General features: G+C 38.5%; 1 protein-coding gene across 1 annotated transcript in view; it reads right to left on the reverse strand.

The window, feature by feature from the left end:
- Positions 1-15442, reverse strand: part of MYPN (myopalladin) — a 93614-nt gene that overhangs the window by 43472 nt on the left and 34700 nt on the right. Inside the window, exons 6-10 of the mRNA XM_077125118.1 lie at positions 14715-14786; positions 8434-8575; positions 5008-5031; positions 2340-2456; positions 1469-1841 (exon numbers count right to left, since the gene is read on the reverse strand). Coding sequence (XP_076981233.1) covers positions 1469-1841; positions 2340-2456; positions 5008-5031; positions 8434-8575; positions 14715-14786 — 728 coding nt within the window. The remainder of the gene's footprint in view (positions 1-1468; positions 1842-2339; positions 2457-5007; positions 5032-8433; positions 8576-14714; positions 14787-15442) is intronic.

The following is a 15442-nucleotide window of genomic DNA, read 5'->3' on the forward strand; positions in this document are numbered from 1 at the left end:
AACCTCTTTTATTGCTCAGATGTGGCCTCTCTCTCTAAGCCCACTCAGCATATGAACTCACTGCCAAAAAAAAAAGATTGTACACATGTGGATTCATAAAGGGTGTGTGTGTGTGTGCACATGCACGCCCATGCACATGAATGTGTACTTTTACCCACATTAATACAAACATATGTACACAAAACCAAGAGAAGATTTAATGCAAGCAAAAGATACTAGAGAATCATATAGTGCTGAAGATAGAATTTTTAGATGGTGTCATTATATAATCTAGCAGAAAAAGTTTGCTTTTTTATGGATGAATATTAAACATTGCAATCTGGCTCTGAAAGAGGCTCACTAGAGAGACCCCACATCAGGCTCCTGAGGAGAGTTTGAAAATCACAACTCCTTTTCCTTTTTTCACTCGATTGTATTTATATGAAACCTCTGTTGTTATTACAGTGCATCCAGGAATAACAAAAGCTATTTAAAAATACTAAATAGAATTACAACAAATGAACAATACTAAGACAGGTGATAATAATGGGGTGGCATATGGGAAAAAAAACAACTAATGTAAATAATGGACCATAGATGGAACTATTCTGATCTTTCATCAATTGTAACAAAGGTAACTACTGTTAAACAATAGTACGATCATTTTTAAAAGTGCTAGCATCAATAGTAACAAATGTTCCACACCAATGCAAGGTGTTGGTGATGAGATGATATATGGGGTCCTGTAGTTTATGCATGATTGTTTTGTAGACTCACAACTTGTCTAATAAGAAAAAAACACTAAATACCTTTTTCATAATGACTACAAAAGCTTAAGATGGAGCAGAAATGGGAGCTATAAGGATGAAATTACAGACTGTAAGGATAATTAGACTCAAGAAAGGACTTCATAAGAAGAAAGTAGAAATTGCTCCAGGTTTGGCCAGTGGTAGCCCTCTCAACCTGGCTCTTTTTTTTTAAAAGCAATTTTATTGAGGCATAATTGATATTGAGGCATAAACTGCAAATATTTAATGTTTTGTCATATGTGTGTGCCAAAAATCATCACAATCAAGGTACTTAACCCCAAATTTCCTCCCGTGCCTTTGGAATTCCCCCTCCTAGGTCTCCCTGCTTTCCTCTCCCAAAGCAACCGTTGATCTGCTTGCAGTTGCTACAGATTCAATTGCATTTTTCATTATTTAAATGGAATCATACAGTAAAAAAAAAAGAAGAAGTGGGTAGAAATGCTTTACCTGGATGCCTCGAATGTTAGGCACACGTCTTTCTGAGCTAGCTTAGGTGTAACGTTGCCTGGATGATAGTGAAGCATACTTACATTGATGTAAATATAGGCGTGCTTGTAAAACATTTAATGTGTATTTTCTCATTTGGTAAGCTTCCTTTTTCAGCTCCATCATTTTTAAGAAGTGCAGACTCAAGAGAAGCTCACAGCACTCTTGGTTATCCATTCTGATTTTGTACTTACAGTTTGGGTTTGGCCAGTACTGGAGGGGGCTCTTTAATGGGTGAAGAAGGTTCGGGGTTTTTCGCTGCCTGTCCATTGAACCTCTCTGGGAAAGCATTAGGCCTGATCTGCTTGGCAGCCAGCATTCCACCCTGAAAGGAGGCTTCACTTCCTTTGTCATCTTCGGGCAGATTAAAATGCACACGAAGCCCAATCCTTGAGCTGGACCGGGGCTCATTGTGGTTTACCAAAACGCCTTCAAGCTTGGGTTTGGGGTGCTGTTCCCCAGAAGGGGGCTCCCGGTTGGGTGGGGATGGCTGTTGTTCAGTGGCAGCCAGGTTGGTGGAGGAATTGGCTGAGTGGAGAGACCCGTTGTTGCTAAGGTCTTCATTTCCTGAAAGAGCAAACATGGAACCTGGGCTGTTGGCCTTACCAACAAGACAAATAGGCCTCTGAGCTGGGGCATGCATATAAAGGGGAAAGGATTCAAAGCAGCTGAATATACTAATGGGAAAATGGTTACAAAAACAGAGGACATAATCTAGGACATTAAAGAATGGAGAGAATACAGGGGGGAAAAAAAACCCTAAATACCTACGTACTATTTTTGGAAGAATTTAAAAATTTTATATAAGACCAGGGAGATGTTTTCTTAGGGGTTGTGACAGATGACAGGAGATATAACTGGGATGGTGGTGGTGGCTCTAAGGCAATAAGGAAAGGCTACTGGAAAATTGAATATTGTTCAAGAACATTTTTCTCGATGGTTCAAATCTTTTTAGTGGAACCAAACTAGCTCTATATGAGAAGCAGAAAGGGAGGATAGTACAAATTCTCCACACTCATGCTTGGGTCATAGTCGAAACTGTTGTGGCATTTAAAGGGCCCTTACCTCGCACATGCAGCCGTGCGATGCTGGATACCGTGCCGTACTTGTTGCTTGCAGTACACGTGAAACACCCAGAGTCTTCTGCAAATACCTCGGCAATGACCAAAGTGCAAATCTCCTCTGTATTCCAGTAAAACAGAACAGTTAATGACCATTATAAAAATGAACCTAACCTGTGCAAAAGTCAATATAACAAGCTATGTGAATTCTTTGAAAATAATTAGTCAAAACAATTGACTGATTAGCAGATAAAATCAACTAGACGGATAGACTGTTTCGTACAGAATATTAATGAAGTGATTAATAATAACATATTATATGTTATTGGATTATCAGACTTATTTTCTATGTCTGCGTCATGAGTCCAGATTTAAAAAAAAAAACAGAAATGGTTGACAGCAAACTTAAAAATCACAAAAACAAAGCATTTGGAGGTTTGTGTGACATAAAAGGAATAGTAAAACATTTTCTAAACCCAGGCCTCTCATTATTTCCATGGGGAAATTTTGTAGTGAGGCCATTTTAAATAAAGTCCACAATTTAAAACTGGGCAATAAATAAATAGCTTGCTTAACTTTATAGGATTGGTATTTTACTTTCAGAAAAGGAACTAATAGTAATTAACTGGTAGAATTACTTAAAATTTGGGTGAAGAGTGAAATGCACGTCTTCCTGTGCAATACTAGGTAATTCTTATTGATTACATTGATACACAGTATGAACCCCTGTGAATAACTACAGAGGTGATTCTCAGAACCATATGATTATAGTCTAAAATTAAGATACGTAGATATCATTTAATAGCAAAAAGGAGGTGTAAGATAGTAGCATAATCCCCAGTTATCACTCAGTAGACCTGACATTAAAAACAAAAGTATTAAACATAGTATAAAGAGGAAATTGCCTTCTCAGTGATTCATGATAACTGAATTGAATTAGCTGGACCACCTCTAGGAAAATTGGACAGGAGGCAGTAAAGGGCAATGTTGAGTATCTACTCAAAGTATCTACTCAGTAACCCTTCATCCTCCTTTTTCCTTTTGGATAGAGTCTTGGCTTTGACCACTCTCTCGGGAGTGGCCCTGTACTTTGAGGCAAACTGGCCTCTTTCAGCCTCAGGGGGTCTAAGCCAGTTGTGCTAACTTTATTTTGCTAAGTGGTGGCATGTGACACACTATCCTGATCAATGAGATATTGAAAATCTGCTGGGGAGTTTCTAGGAAAGTTTTCTTTGCTCTTAACAAGAGACCTAAGAAAATATTATTCCTTGTTTTTTCCTTTGGATGTAGTTATCTGCATGTGATATTGAAACTGTGACAGCCACCTAAGGTACATGAGTACAACCATCCCAAGAGGAAACTTTAAAGATGGCAGGATGGAAAATGGAAAAAGGACTGCCCCTGATGATCACTGAACTGCTAAATTACCCAGCCTCACCATTATCCTACCTTAGGACTTTTTGTTACATGAGAAAATACTTTCCTCATTGTTTAACCGCTTTAGTTAGGTGTTTTCACTTCTGCCCACAGAAAGCTAAATAATGACGAGGAAAGTTTGGTTTTGGTGCCTCTCTGCTTTTGTTGAGCCCTGGGCTAATGCTTCTTTCTCTCTGTTCCCCTGCACAAAATTCATACTCTTGTCTTCCAACAACCTGCTCTCAGAAAATGATCTAATAAATTAATTTGCACCACATTGGATCTGCCTGATGAGATAAAGTATTTTGTCTCCAAAGGGTATTCGCACTGTACAAAGTGGAAGTAAGAACTGTCTAACTGTGGAATTCTAGAAATCATGGAGCTAGGAAAGGCAGGGCTTGTTTTGGGCAGGGATCCCCCTTTGGATGACTCTGAAATGATTTTGTGTATGGACTGCCTAGTGAAGAAACCAGCTCCTGAGGAAAGTGCCAGAAGTCTGAAATATTTTCAAAAGGAAACTGATAGTCCATAATAAGCAATACAATAGTAAAAATCACTTCTGGTCTTTACTCTGCATCCCCAAGTACAAAGTATAGGGCCATGCAATTTGGATGTGCGTTAGCGACTTCTGGAATGTTTTTCCATTTAGCTATCAGAATTATAACAATGAAATTCCAAGTGGTTATTCTTACTCAGGGGCGCAAATACAATCTGAAGTTCTAAGGTAATCACAGAAAGGCATTTCAGGAGTAGTGGTTTGTGAGTGACTTGCATTTTCTAGAGGTAAGAGATCTGTCATTTCTATCACCTCTTTAGTATCCCCCCAACCAAATTTGATAGCATCAAAGACATTTTATCAAATCTGGGCAAACGGCAAAATGTAATGCTCAGGTTTGAGACACACATGTCATGGAATTGGAATTCACCTACCATTGTGGAAATTATTCTGGAAAGTTTTGAGAGGTCATGAGTGGAGGCCAAGGACAGAGGGAAATATTCCTAAGGGCTACCTGTCAATAAGAAAGAACTAACTGCATTCATACGAGGTATTGAATATATATTCCAAATTTGCAGGTGCTCCTCTCCATCCCTTCCTCTACAGTATTGGCTAGAGTTAGTTTGGCTCTTTTTTCCAAAACTTCATTTTTTTTTTCACTTTCTTCTTGACACCAGTATAATTTCAATTTGTTTTCATATATATATATATCAAATCACTGATCACACACTAACAACTTAAAATTGAAATGATCTTTTACCTGGCTCTGCCATGGACCGAGGCTCTAAAAGGGAAAAATAAAATTAAGTTAGAGAATTCTGAGCATTTACTTTACTGAGAGGCTTTATTTTCAACAGAAGTTCCTTATAGCACTTTAGAATTTCTTGCATACTTAGTAGTGATTTGATGAGGTTCGTTTGTAAATGTTAAGTAAAATAACCTAAATTCCTAAGATAATAACAAGGGTAGGATAGGTATCACAGAATGGCAGCAAGAGGGAAGCTAAAGAAATGATGTTGCCACACCTTGGGACACACCTGGGTCCCTCTTGGAGTATGTAAACCTTACGTGAAGACTAGTTACTGGGTTAGCTCAGATTCAGAAATGACTTGCTCTGCTGATATTCAGTCTTGCCTGAAAAACGGTTTGCAAAGACTGAGAAGCTATTCCTGAATTCAGGCTCTCAACATCCTAATAGGAAGTAGAATGTATCTCTTGCTGTAATGTTTCTAATACCAAGAAACTCAGGATAGGCAATAGGCTCCTTAAGAGCAAGTTTTATCTTAAAATTATTTGGCATTCCTGAAAGTGCCCAGCACACTACTGAATATGGGTTTTTAATTAACGTTTGTTGCAGTGAAGGCACTCAGAAGTTATTTGCTGAGCTAAGTTACAATGGTCTACGGTGATAGGACTATTAAAGTCCCACCCCCCTCAGTTTAGGTATTTAGGAAGTATTTAATTGCTGCTACTGCTGCTAAAAGCTGACAGTGGCTCTGATTCATACAGCATACTGATCCAAGAACTACTATCATCTGATAGTCAGAAACAAACCAACAGCTGCAAATAAATTTCAACGTATTTTTATGGCCAAAATGGGTCAAAGCACTTCATAAATATGACAAGGAAAGAATAATTAACCCCTTGAATATATAAGTAGTTCTTATGAGTGAATAAGAAAAAGAATAGAGTCTAGTATGAAAATAAGCAAAGAAGGAAAACGAAAAAGAGATCAGGCTTCAATCAGAGATCAGAACGAAGTTGATCTGGTTGGGACTAAGGTGAATCAGAATACAGGGTAAAGGATGACAGTGTCTGTATTTTAGAACTTCAACTACTGTATCAGACCAAAGGAAGAGTGCTTTATTTTGTCAGAAACCTAAGGTTTCAATAGCACACAATCTAACTCATCTTGTCTGGATAGTTCATTTAAAAAAAACAAATACATGGAACCCAGAATGGGAATGAGGGCTTGTAATTCTGTACAGTTTAATATAATTCCTGGATACATTCCAGAGTATGTTGGACAGATAATTTAAAAGTATTGGCAGGGTGGGCCACAGTGGCTCCGAGGGCAGAGTTCTTGCCTGCCATACCAGAGACCTGGGTTCGATTTCCTGTGCCTGCCCATGCCAAAAAAAAAAAAAAAAAAAGGATTGGCGAAGTCCCTTAGGGACTGGAGAAAAAATATGGAACTATTAAACTTTACCACCTAGGAAACGCCTGATATTCTCTCAAATACTAGGGATTCCCAAGTCAATAGGCCAAGCCCCTGACCTTGAGGCTTGCTTTTAGGAAACTTATTTCTATAACAGAGAAGCTAAGCCTACCTGTAATTATGCCTAAGAATTACTTCCAGAGCACCTTTTTTGTTGCTCAGATGAAGCCTCTCCTTCTCTCTAAGCCTGACCCTGCAAGTGAAATCATTACCCTCCCCCCAGCATGAGACAGGACATCCTAGGGTGTGAATCTCCCTGGCAACATGGGACATGACTCCCAGGGATGAGCCTGGCCCTGGTACCATGGGATCTACAATGTTATCCTGACAAAAGAGGGAAAAGAAATGTAACAAAACAAGGTATCAGTGGCTAAGAGATTTCAAATAGAGTAGAGAGGCTATTCTGGAGGCTACTCTTACACAAGCTTCAGCATGCTAATTACCAAGATTTGCCAAACCCAATCAACATCACCCTGTTAACCCTAAAGAGCACCAGGGCTCTATCTGAGATCCTATAAAAGTTTCACATGCTACATTTACTTTTCAGAAACCTAAAACTTTCAGATGGTTCCTAGGCCAGATAAGTCCTGAAACCCAGAGGTGCCAGTCTCTCTAAGAACATCAACTTGTTTCATCCCTCTATGACAGCCCTTTTCAACAGGAAAAAAAGTTAGAATGGCCATAAACCAAATATCCCTAAAGATTGGGAGAAGGATCAAAGGAGAAGGAGTTATAACAGAGAAGTTAGGATTTAGCAAATGAGTATGACTACTGAATCATGAAATTGATATTTCTTTTTAGTCTCCAGTGTCTTGGAGCAGCTAGAAGGAAAAACCTGGAATTGTGGAACTGTAACACATACCAAACTTTGAAATCTGTTCTATAACTACTTGTTAAAATGTACTCTAAAATTTATTGCTTTTTTGTATCTATGTTATATTTCACAATTAAAATAGAGTAAAAAAGAAAAACAAAAACAGGTGGTGGGCCAGAGTTTACCTGCCTCTTGAGAAAAATATTGAATGCATAAAAAAATAGGCAAAGGATATGAACAGGCAATTTACAAATAATAAATACAAAGACCAAATAACAGATGAAAAAATATTTCACCCCACATCTAACTAAGGAAAGCCAAGTGAAAGCAAATGGTCCCTATTTTTGACCTATAAAATTGGTAAAGATTTTAAAAAATGGTTAATACCCATTGTTGGTGAAGGTATATGAGACAAAAGGCATTTTCATATATTGCTGGTTGTAGTATAAAATAGCTACGGCAACATGCATTCCAGTTCAACTGGGACAGACCTGGTTTATGCCTGAGATCCTAGCGTAATTATTAATAGCACTCTCTTTTGCTCTCAGAAGTGCCCCAGTTCGAATGATCAATTGTGTGATCATCCTAAATATAGCTCAATTTTGGGGGATGACATATTTACAGCATATATTAAAAGCCTTAGAAAATGTGAATATTCAATAGCAATTTCAGCACTAGAAATTTATTCCAGGACAGTAACTACAGATGTACACAAAAATTTATTCTGTGAACATGCATTGAAGCACTTTTTATAAAAGGATAAACTCGTGAACAATCTTAATGTTGAACAAAAGAGTAAATACATATGAAATTGAATATTATAGATTTATTTTTAAAAGAAAGATCTGTATTTATTAGAATGTAAAGATGTTCATGAAATGTTAAGTGAAAATTGATTTACCAAAAAAGAGTAAGATTTCATTTTTATTTAAAAAATATATGCATGGCAAAAAAATATACGCATGGAAAAGTTATAAAATAATATAAATATCAAAATATTGACAATATTTAGTTTTGGCTTACAGGTGATTTATATTTTATTCTTTTGGGTCATTTATATTTTCATTTAGGTGTTAAAAAGTTATGAAGATTTGTATATAGAATAAATTTATAAAATAAAATATGAGAGAAAGAATTTTAAAGCATCAACTTACTTTTCTGTAAAATCCTAAAGTCAGGAGAATCTTCTATCAAGGTCCCTTCTCTATACCACTCAACTTTAGGAGATGGGGCTCCTTTGACTCTGCATTCAAAGACAACCAGCTGACCCTCAGAGGCTGATAAATTTTGTAGCATCTAGAATGCGAAGAATATTGTGAGAACTAAAAAATAAACATTTTTAAAATCTAGTTCTAGCGCTGCATTTTAGAAAAAGACACCATCTCCTCCAGTATTTGGATTTTCTCCAAGCCTCCCACATTTCCATCAGCTTAAATTCTTTGCCTATAGATCAAGTCTGTTGTTTGAAGATGGAATCATCTGGGCCTAGAGAAAACTTTTTTCTCTCTGTCTTCTTCCTTGACGTCTCTGCTATATCACTAGGTCAGTTCGTCATATATCAGGAAAAACATTCTGAGGTTTGTTAAAATACTAATTTTTAGGTAAGTACCTCTGCTTTTGAATGCCCAAGTGGAGTTTGGTTTCTAGGAATAATAATAGGAAGAAGGAAGAAGAGAAGAGGGTGGCAGAGGAGGAGGGGGTGGAGGTGGAGGAAGGATATTCAGTGACTGTCCACTCGGTGGTTTCAGCATTGGAGGAATGTAGTATCCACAAGAAGTGTGGCTGACTGGGATGCAGAACTGCTCTGTGGCCCCAGCAACCTACACTGTTGCGGCTTTGCCTTGTTTACATGGTATAGTCATGGAAATGGGCTTCTGTTTTGCAGTTTTATTTTCCTGAAGTAGACTTGACAATATATTATCTTTGGTCTGTTGAGGCATGTAGATGCTGACAGTCTTTATAAAATCATAGTCACCTGGTAAGTTTTAGGAAATCGTAAAATATGTTATACTTTTCTGGAGAAATCATTAAATCCTTTTCTACACTTTCACCAAAAAAAAAGGGGGGGGGTTACAAAAAACACTTTTGAGTTGTAAAGCATCAATGTATTTTACAGTAAACTCTACGGAGGATGGAGCTATCTGTTCTTCTGTCTATCATGATTTGTGGGCTTCAGTCACACATTTGTTTGTGTAGTTGTACTTCATTTGATTATGAAATGCTTCTTTAGCATATATATGGGCAAATTTGGGATTTAATTTTGACTCAAAGACTTTCGTAAACATGGAAAGGTTATGCTTAAGCTTCCTCACCAACTCCATAAGTAATATATGCTGCAAGGCTTTCTTTTATTACAATTTTGGGGCCTACGTTTAGAAAATATTGACTCTTGCTTCAGAGAAGGGAAAAGCAAATGGGTTTATTGCTTTTGTCATTTACTCGTATATATTTCCTGATTGTTTATAGATTTGTCTGAACAACTTAGGATATTTTGTGCATGGCCTCCATCATACTGATGGCATTCGCTAAGGAATACAGGGGTGGGGGAAGCCGCATGGCTTTAGCTACAGCAGGAGACTTTCTTAAGCGACCTTAGAAGTGTGTGCAAGTTGGTATTGTGACAGCCAGGGGGCGCTGGAGTTCAGCGTTAGCATTTTGGTCCCTTTGAGTCCCCAGCTTTGTTTGCTGAAGTAATTCTGAATGGAATTAGCACAGTGGTTTCTGAATCAAGAAAGAGCAATTTGCCTGGAAATCTGTTTATTCCTTGTCTACCTCAAACAATAGCTTCTGTTGGCAAGGATGGGATACACTTCATAATGAAAGGGGATGTGTCGACCCAGTTCTGGGTACTGCTGCAAGCTAGTAAATGTGGACTCCACGCTGGCATCCAAGCAAATTCCGTGCCAAAATGGCCGCTGTGGGGCCTATTGGAAACTTTAGTGGCAGTCAGATTGGTCCCTAGAGTCGTACATAATAGGGTTTTCATTCCTTCTTGAGGCAAACAAGTTAAGAAACAAAACCAAATAAAAAAAAAAAAAAAGGTGGTGGTATGGGAAGGGATCGAATAAATGGAATACAATACATTTATAAAGTGGATACAAGCAGAACGAAGCCAATTTTTATGTTTTGATGTGGGTTGCAATTCAGTTCAGATATGAGTCAACGCTTAATTTGATGTATGAGTCAGTCCACCAAAGGACCTCCTTGAGCAAATGGGTTGCTCATCATTAAGAGCAACATTAGTTGCTTGGTATTATTAATTTGACATTGAAGGCCAAGCACTGTGCAGTAGTTGAGAGTCCAGCTCAGACACCTGAAATACTCGAGTGTATGAACTATACCCTCCTCCTGTCTGTGATGCAATATGGACGCTCATTCCAGTGTTGCATCAATACTCCGTAAAGGAGGTCAGTTCATAAGTCACCTAGAAAAAGTTGTTGAAAGTCATATTTTTTTGAAATTTTAAGGACAATAATCACTGTTACTGAAAACTGTGTTTTTCTACAAAGTCTTGGGAAGGAAACTGGTTCACGTTGGCTACACTTGTTGGAGTCCAAACCCGGATGACACTGTGCTGAACACAGCAGTAGGTCTTATGCTGCTACTAATCGTGTGATGTGTACATACTTGAGTTGATCACATTCCTCTCAACTTCATGGAAGACAAATAAGACGAAAGAAACATTCCCCAACGAGCAAAGATTAGGTTAGTCTCTACTAGGAGCTATGGATCTGGATTAAAGTCATTATAACCAAAGGTATTCCATCTCTCAAGGTAAATAGTACCCAAAGTTCGAATCTGTCTCACATTTCATCACTGTACTGATCACCTGGTAGGACATTCTTTGTTGGGGGACTTAACAACACAGAGCCTTTAGAAGCATGTCTTCCAGGGCCCTTCGTATTAGACTTCTCTCTATTCTCTCCTAAGCACTGTACGAAGCCACAAAGTGATGAAAACAATAATTCTTCCTTGGCTGAAATAGAAGTTATATGCCACGGACTAAACATTACAACGTGCCTGCTTTGTGCCAAGCCCTGGGCCAGGTGTGGGAGGTGAGTTGAAAAAAAGGACAGAGTTCCTACTTAACAGTTCTGTACCCACAAATATAATGTCAAGACATCCTTGGGAAAGGGCATCTACCTTGGTGGTTAGTAGACGCCAGCTACAATGTCATTTTATTCATTGCAAAATCCAGTTAATATTTTTGCACCTTAGGGATACTGCAAATGACTGTGTACAGTGCTTTGGACTGCAGTTGGATCAGAACAGTTTTTACTGATAAAAAACTATTTGATTGAAGGTCAATTTGGTCCTTAATTGTCACAGGTACCCAGATTTAGTTACTGGAATTGTGGGGTTGGAGAGTGGGGTCCAGCTAATCTTCAGAAATCTGGATCTGGCCTCTGGCCCAGTTATTTCAGGGTTTCCTGCCTGTGCTATTATATAATGAACCTGCTTTTTTCAAATTCTCACTTCCCCTGCCCCCTCTTTCACTCTTCAAATTACTGCTGAAGCAGCTGGAGCCAGGGCTGCCGTAGCCTTGAAACGATGCCAAAGCAGCTGCTGTTGGAGTGGGAGCAGTGATAAGAGTACAATTCTAATTTGATCATCTAACTCTCTTCACACCCCAGAAGAGTGAGTGCTGATCCCCCCCAAAACAGAGTGAAAGTGTTTCTGATATTGATGGAGGATGCAGGATAGTCTCTCTCCATCTATAGTTAATTAAAGAGCATTAAAAAACATAGTCATTGCCTATGAGTAGAGCAGTGAACTAGCATATGGAATCTCATAGTCTTTTCTCAAACCATACCACTGTTTTGCCTGGCAAGACTCCTTTTCATTTTAAGCCTTTTAAAAAAGATTATACCCAGGTGCATGGGTGGTTAAGTGGTAGAATGCTCGCCTTCCATGTGGGAGACCTGGGTTCGATTCCTGGAACATACACCCCCCCGCCCCCCCCCCCCAAAGAAAAGATTATACCAGTACTTCCCTATCACTAAAGGAGGCAAAAGGAGTTAAATAAAATAGTGGTTATAGAAAACTTTGCCCTGTAGTTGTTGCTAAAAATAAATAATATCACGGCTTCTTGCTTTTATTGGTAAAGAAATGCTTTGTTGGGCAGTATAGAAAGGGAGTCATAGGCATTAGAATGCCAGAGGTCCCTAAAGAATTAAATAGAGCAGGAATAACCTGAACAAACCTGCACAAATGACCTGCTCTCATGGCTCATCGCCTCATGATTACCATCATCAGTAGCTCTGACTCAGAAATTTGCTCAGGACACTGGCAGGGATTATGACCTCAGTCCTGCCCTCACTGATGGAAACTAACGCAAGCGCACCATTGCTGACGAGTCCGTTTGGAATCTGAGACACAGCCTACCCTGGTGCCCTACGTCTGCAAAAACCCGATCCCATTTATGGAGACAAAAGCACATACCCTAAGGGCTGAGAGAGCCTCATCAGAGTTTGGGTCTGTGTACTAAATACCATTTTCCCACCATGGATCAAATGTGTTTAGAGATTTGATCTGACAAATCACTTAGAGTAATGATTAATCCACTTTCTCATGTTTAACTATGTGCCATTTAGGGTATCTAGTTTGTAAGGAGGCATTTGGGAGAAATAGAAAAATAAATAGCTTTATTGCTATGATAAATGTATAAGAGGCATGCAGCAGGTAGTACCCAGGCAGGGAAGACAGAGCACCAAAAAAGATTTGAAATCGAGTGGTGTTAAGGACACCTCTCTGGTATCTGGCCACATGATGGTCATGAGGGAGGGAAAGAAGGGGGAGATGTTAGTGGAATTGGGTGCAAATTATTCTGCAGTTTAAATGCCCTGAAAAGTCAGCACTTTTTCTAGGGTGTAACAAATTAAAGTACGCGTCATGATTTCTGGGGCACGTAAGCTCTATTTTAAGGACAGGTAACTTAGCGATGAAATAATAGGCAATAAGAGGTAGCTTTATTAGCTGTATTTTACACACATGTACATACACACGCACACACATGCCCATCGATAATGCGTCAAGGTCTTGTATTCTCTAAGTCATGTGTTGCTTTCCTATTTCAAACCTTTGGAAACAGCAAAGCTGAAACCCAAAATGCAGGTTATAAGAAACGAACCTGAAAAATCGAGAGGCACTTGTTTTACATAACAAGGTTTGCCTAACTGACATGGATATATCTCACTCTAGATGCATGCTTGATTTTGGAAAGCCGTCTTTGATGAGCTGATATGGTGAAACGTCCCTGAAACAGATGCTTCTGTGGAAGTTGTGAATTTAGCTTTTCCTTTAAGGATCAATACTCACTGGGAACAGATAACATTTTTGAAATTTTGCTCTAAACCAGGCTTTCTCAATCTCAGCATGGTCGACGTTTTCAGGATGGATAATACCTTGCTGTGCAAGGCTATTGTTCTGTGCACTATGGGATGTTTAGAGTATCCCTGGCCTCTACACATTAGATGCCAGTAGTACAACCCCTCAGTCGTGGAAGCCAAAAATGTCTTCAGACATTCCCAAGTGTCCCTTGGGGGGCAAAATTAACCCTGATTGAGAACCACTACTCTATACCAAAGCAAACTGCTGAGAGGATACAATCTCTGTGGGTCTAAATTTGCTGTTCATGCAAACAATAAACACTAAATCCAGCCTAGATGAATAAATACTAAATCTAGCATAGATTCCTTCTGCTTGCTCTTCATAATACCAAAAATCCAATGTGACTCAGTTTTCTCATCTTCGAACTTACCCTTTTGAGCAACATGTAAACAAAATCTATGTTATATAAGGAAAAGTATAATCAACTGAGAATTGGGAGAACTTGTTTCTGGTCCTGATTTCGCCACTAACTGGTCCTGTAACATTGGATAAATTCTTTAATCTCCCTGACCCTTCTTGATTTTTTAATTTGTAAATGAAGGTGCCTGACTAAATTTTGCAGCTCTAAACACAAAGATTTAAGTTCCGAAACTACCACAATGGTTGACATGATAAAAGAGACAAAAACTATCTTTGTCCTAGAGTTAGGCATCCGTGTTAAGCTCCCTGAGAGCATTTAACTCTATTTCCTTGAATGCCAAAAACAGGTCTCTGTGACTGATTCTTTTGGAAGTCAGGAGATCCCTTGGAATAGTGGCTAGAACGTATCACCTTGCCTCTAGGTGCAGCTACTCTGTTTAACAAGCCAGGCATAGAGATCTGTAGGGTGAGAGGGAAGAACATTGCTTTCATTACAACCACGGCTGTTAGAAAGCTGGGACTTGAATGATGCTCCAACACAACCATCAAAACGAAACAAAACTCTGTATTCTACTTATGAGACCAAAATCCTGAGATAAAATCAGTAAATCTTGGATTCTACAACTTTGTTTGGGTGCTGTGGTATGTTTAAAGCCACAACAGAATGAAATAACATTTTGATTACCTTCGTAAACACGGGAGCTGCGATGATAGGTTTTCCATCCAATCCTTGCAAATAGTTGGTAGGGCTCTGACACTGTTAGAAAGGAATCAACAATAGCGTCATTGTCACTAAGAAGATGAGATAGATAGGTAAGTGGATGATAGTTAGATAAACAGATAGATAGATATAATAAACCTATAGAATCTGGTGTATCGTCAATCAAAACACTGATGATATTATAAGTCTGAATCACATACTTCAAATTTTAGATGGAACTGATTGCATTTCATTCCAGGTCATGGTGGCTATAAAATATGTGTCACCCATCCCTGCTCACATATAGCTGTATGTAATGAACTATGTAATTAACTCTAAATTCTTAAGGAGGTTCCTTAGAGACCCTGGGGTCACAAATCACAATTTGAAGTCCACAAGATTAGAACTAAAATTTGATTCCTCTGCATTATTAAATGGGTTAGATAAATAGCTCTCTTTGAAACTAAAAAAAAAAAGGTTATATTAGTAAAAAGATATATTAGTAATATATTGTCAATATATTTAGAGAGTATGTTTCATATGTTTTAAAGTATGTGCATACATATTGTATAGAAAATGCCTGGAAGTATCCACCAGAAACTATTAACAGGAAGTACTTCTGAGGAGTGGGAGTCTGCGAGTAGAAGCTTTACTAAAGTTTTTTTAACAATCTTCTGCACTTTTTGAATGTTTTTACAATAAGCATGTATCAT

Source organism: Tamandua tetradactyla, chromosome 13, assembly GCF_023851605.1.
Source record: "Tamandua tetradactyla isolate mTamTet1 chromosome 13, mTamTet1.pri, whole genome shotgun sequence".
In the NCBI taxonomy this organism is placed as follows: Eukaryota; Metazoa; Chordata; class Mammalia; order Pilosa; family Myrmecophagidae; genus Tamandua; species Tamandua tetradactyla.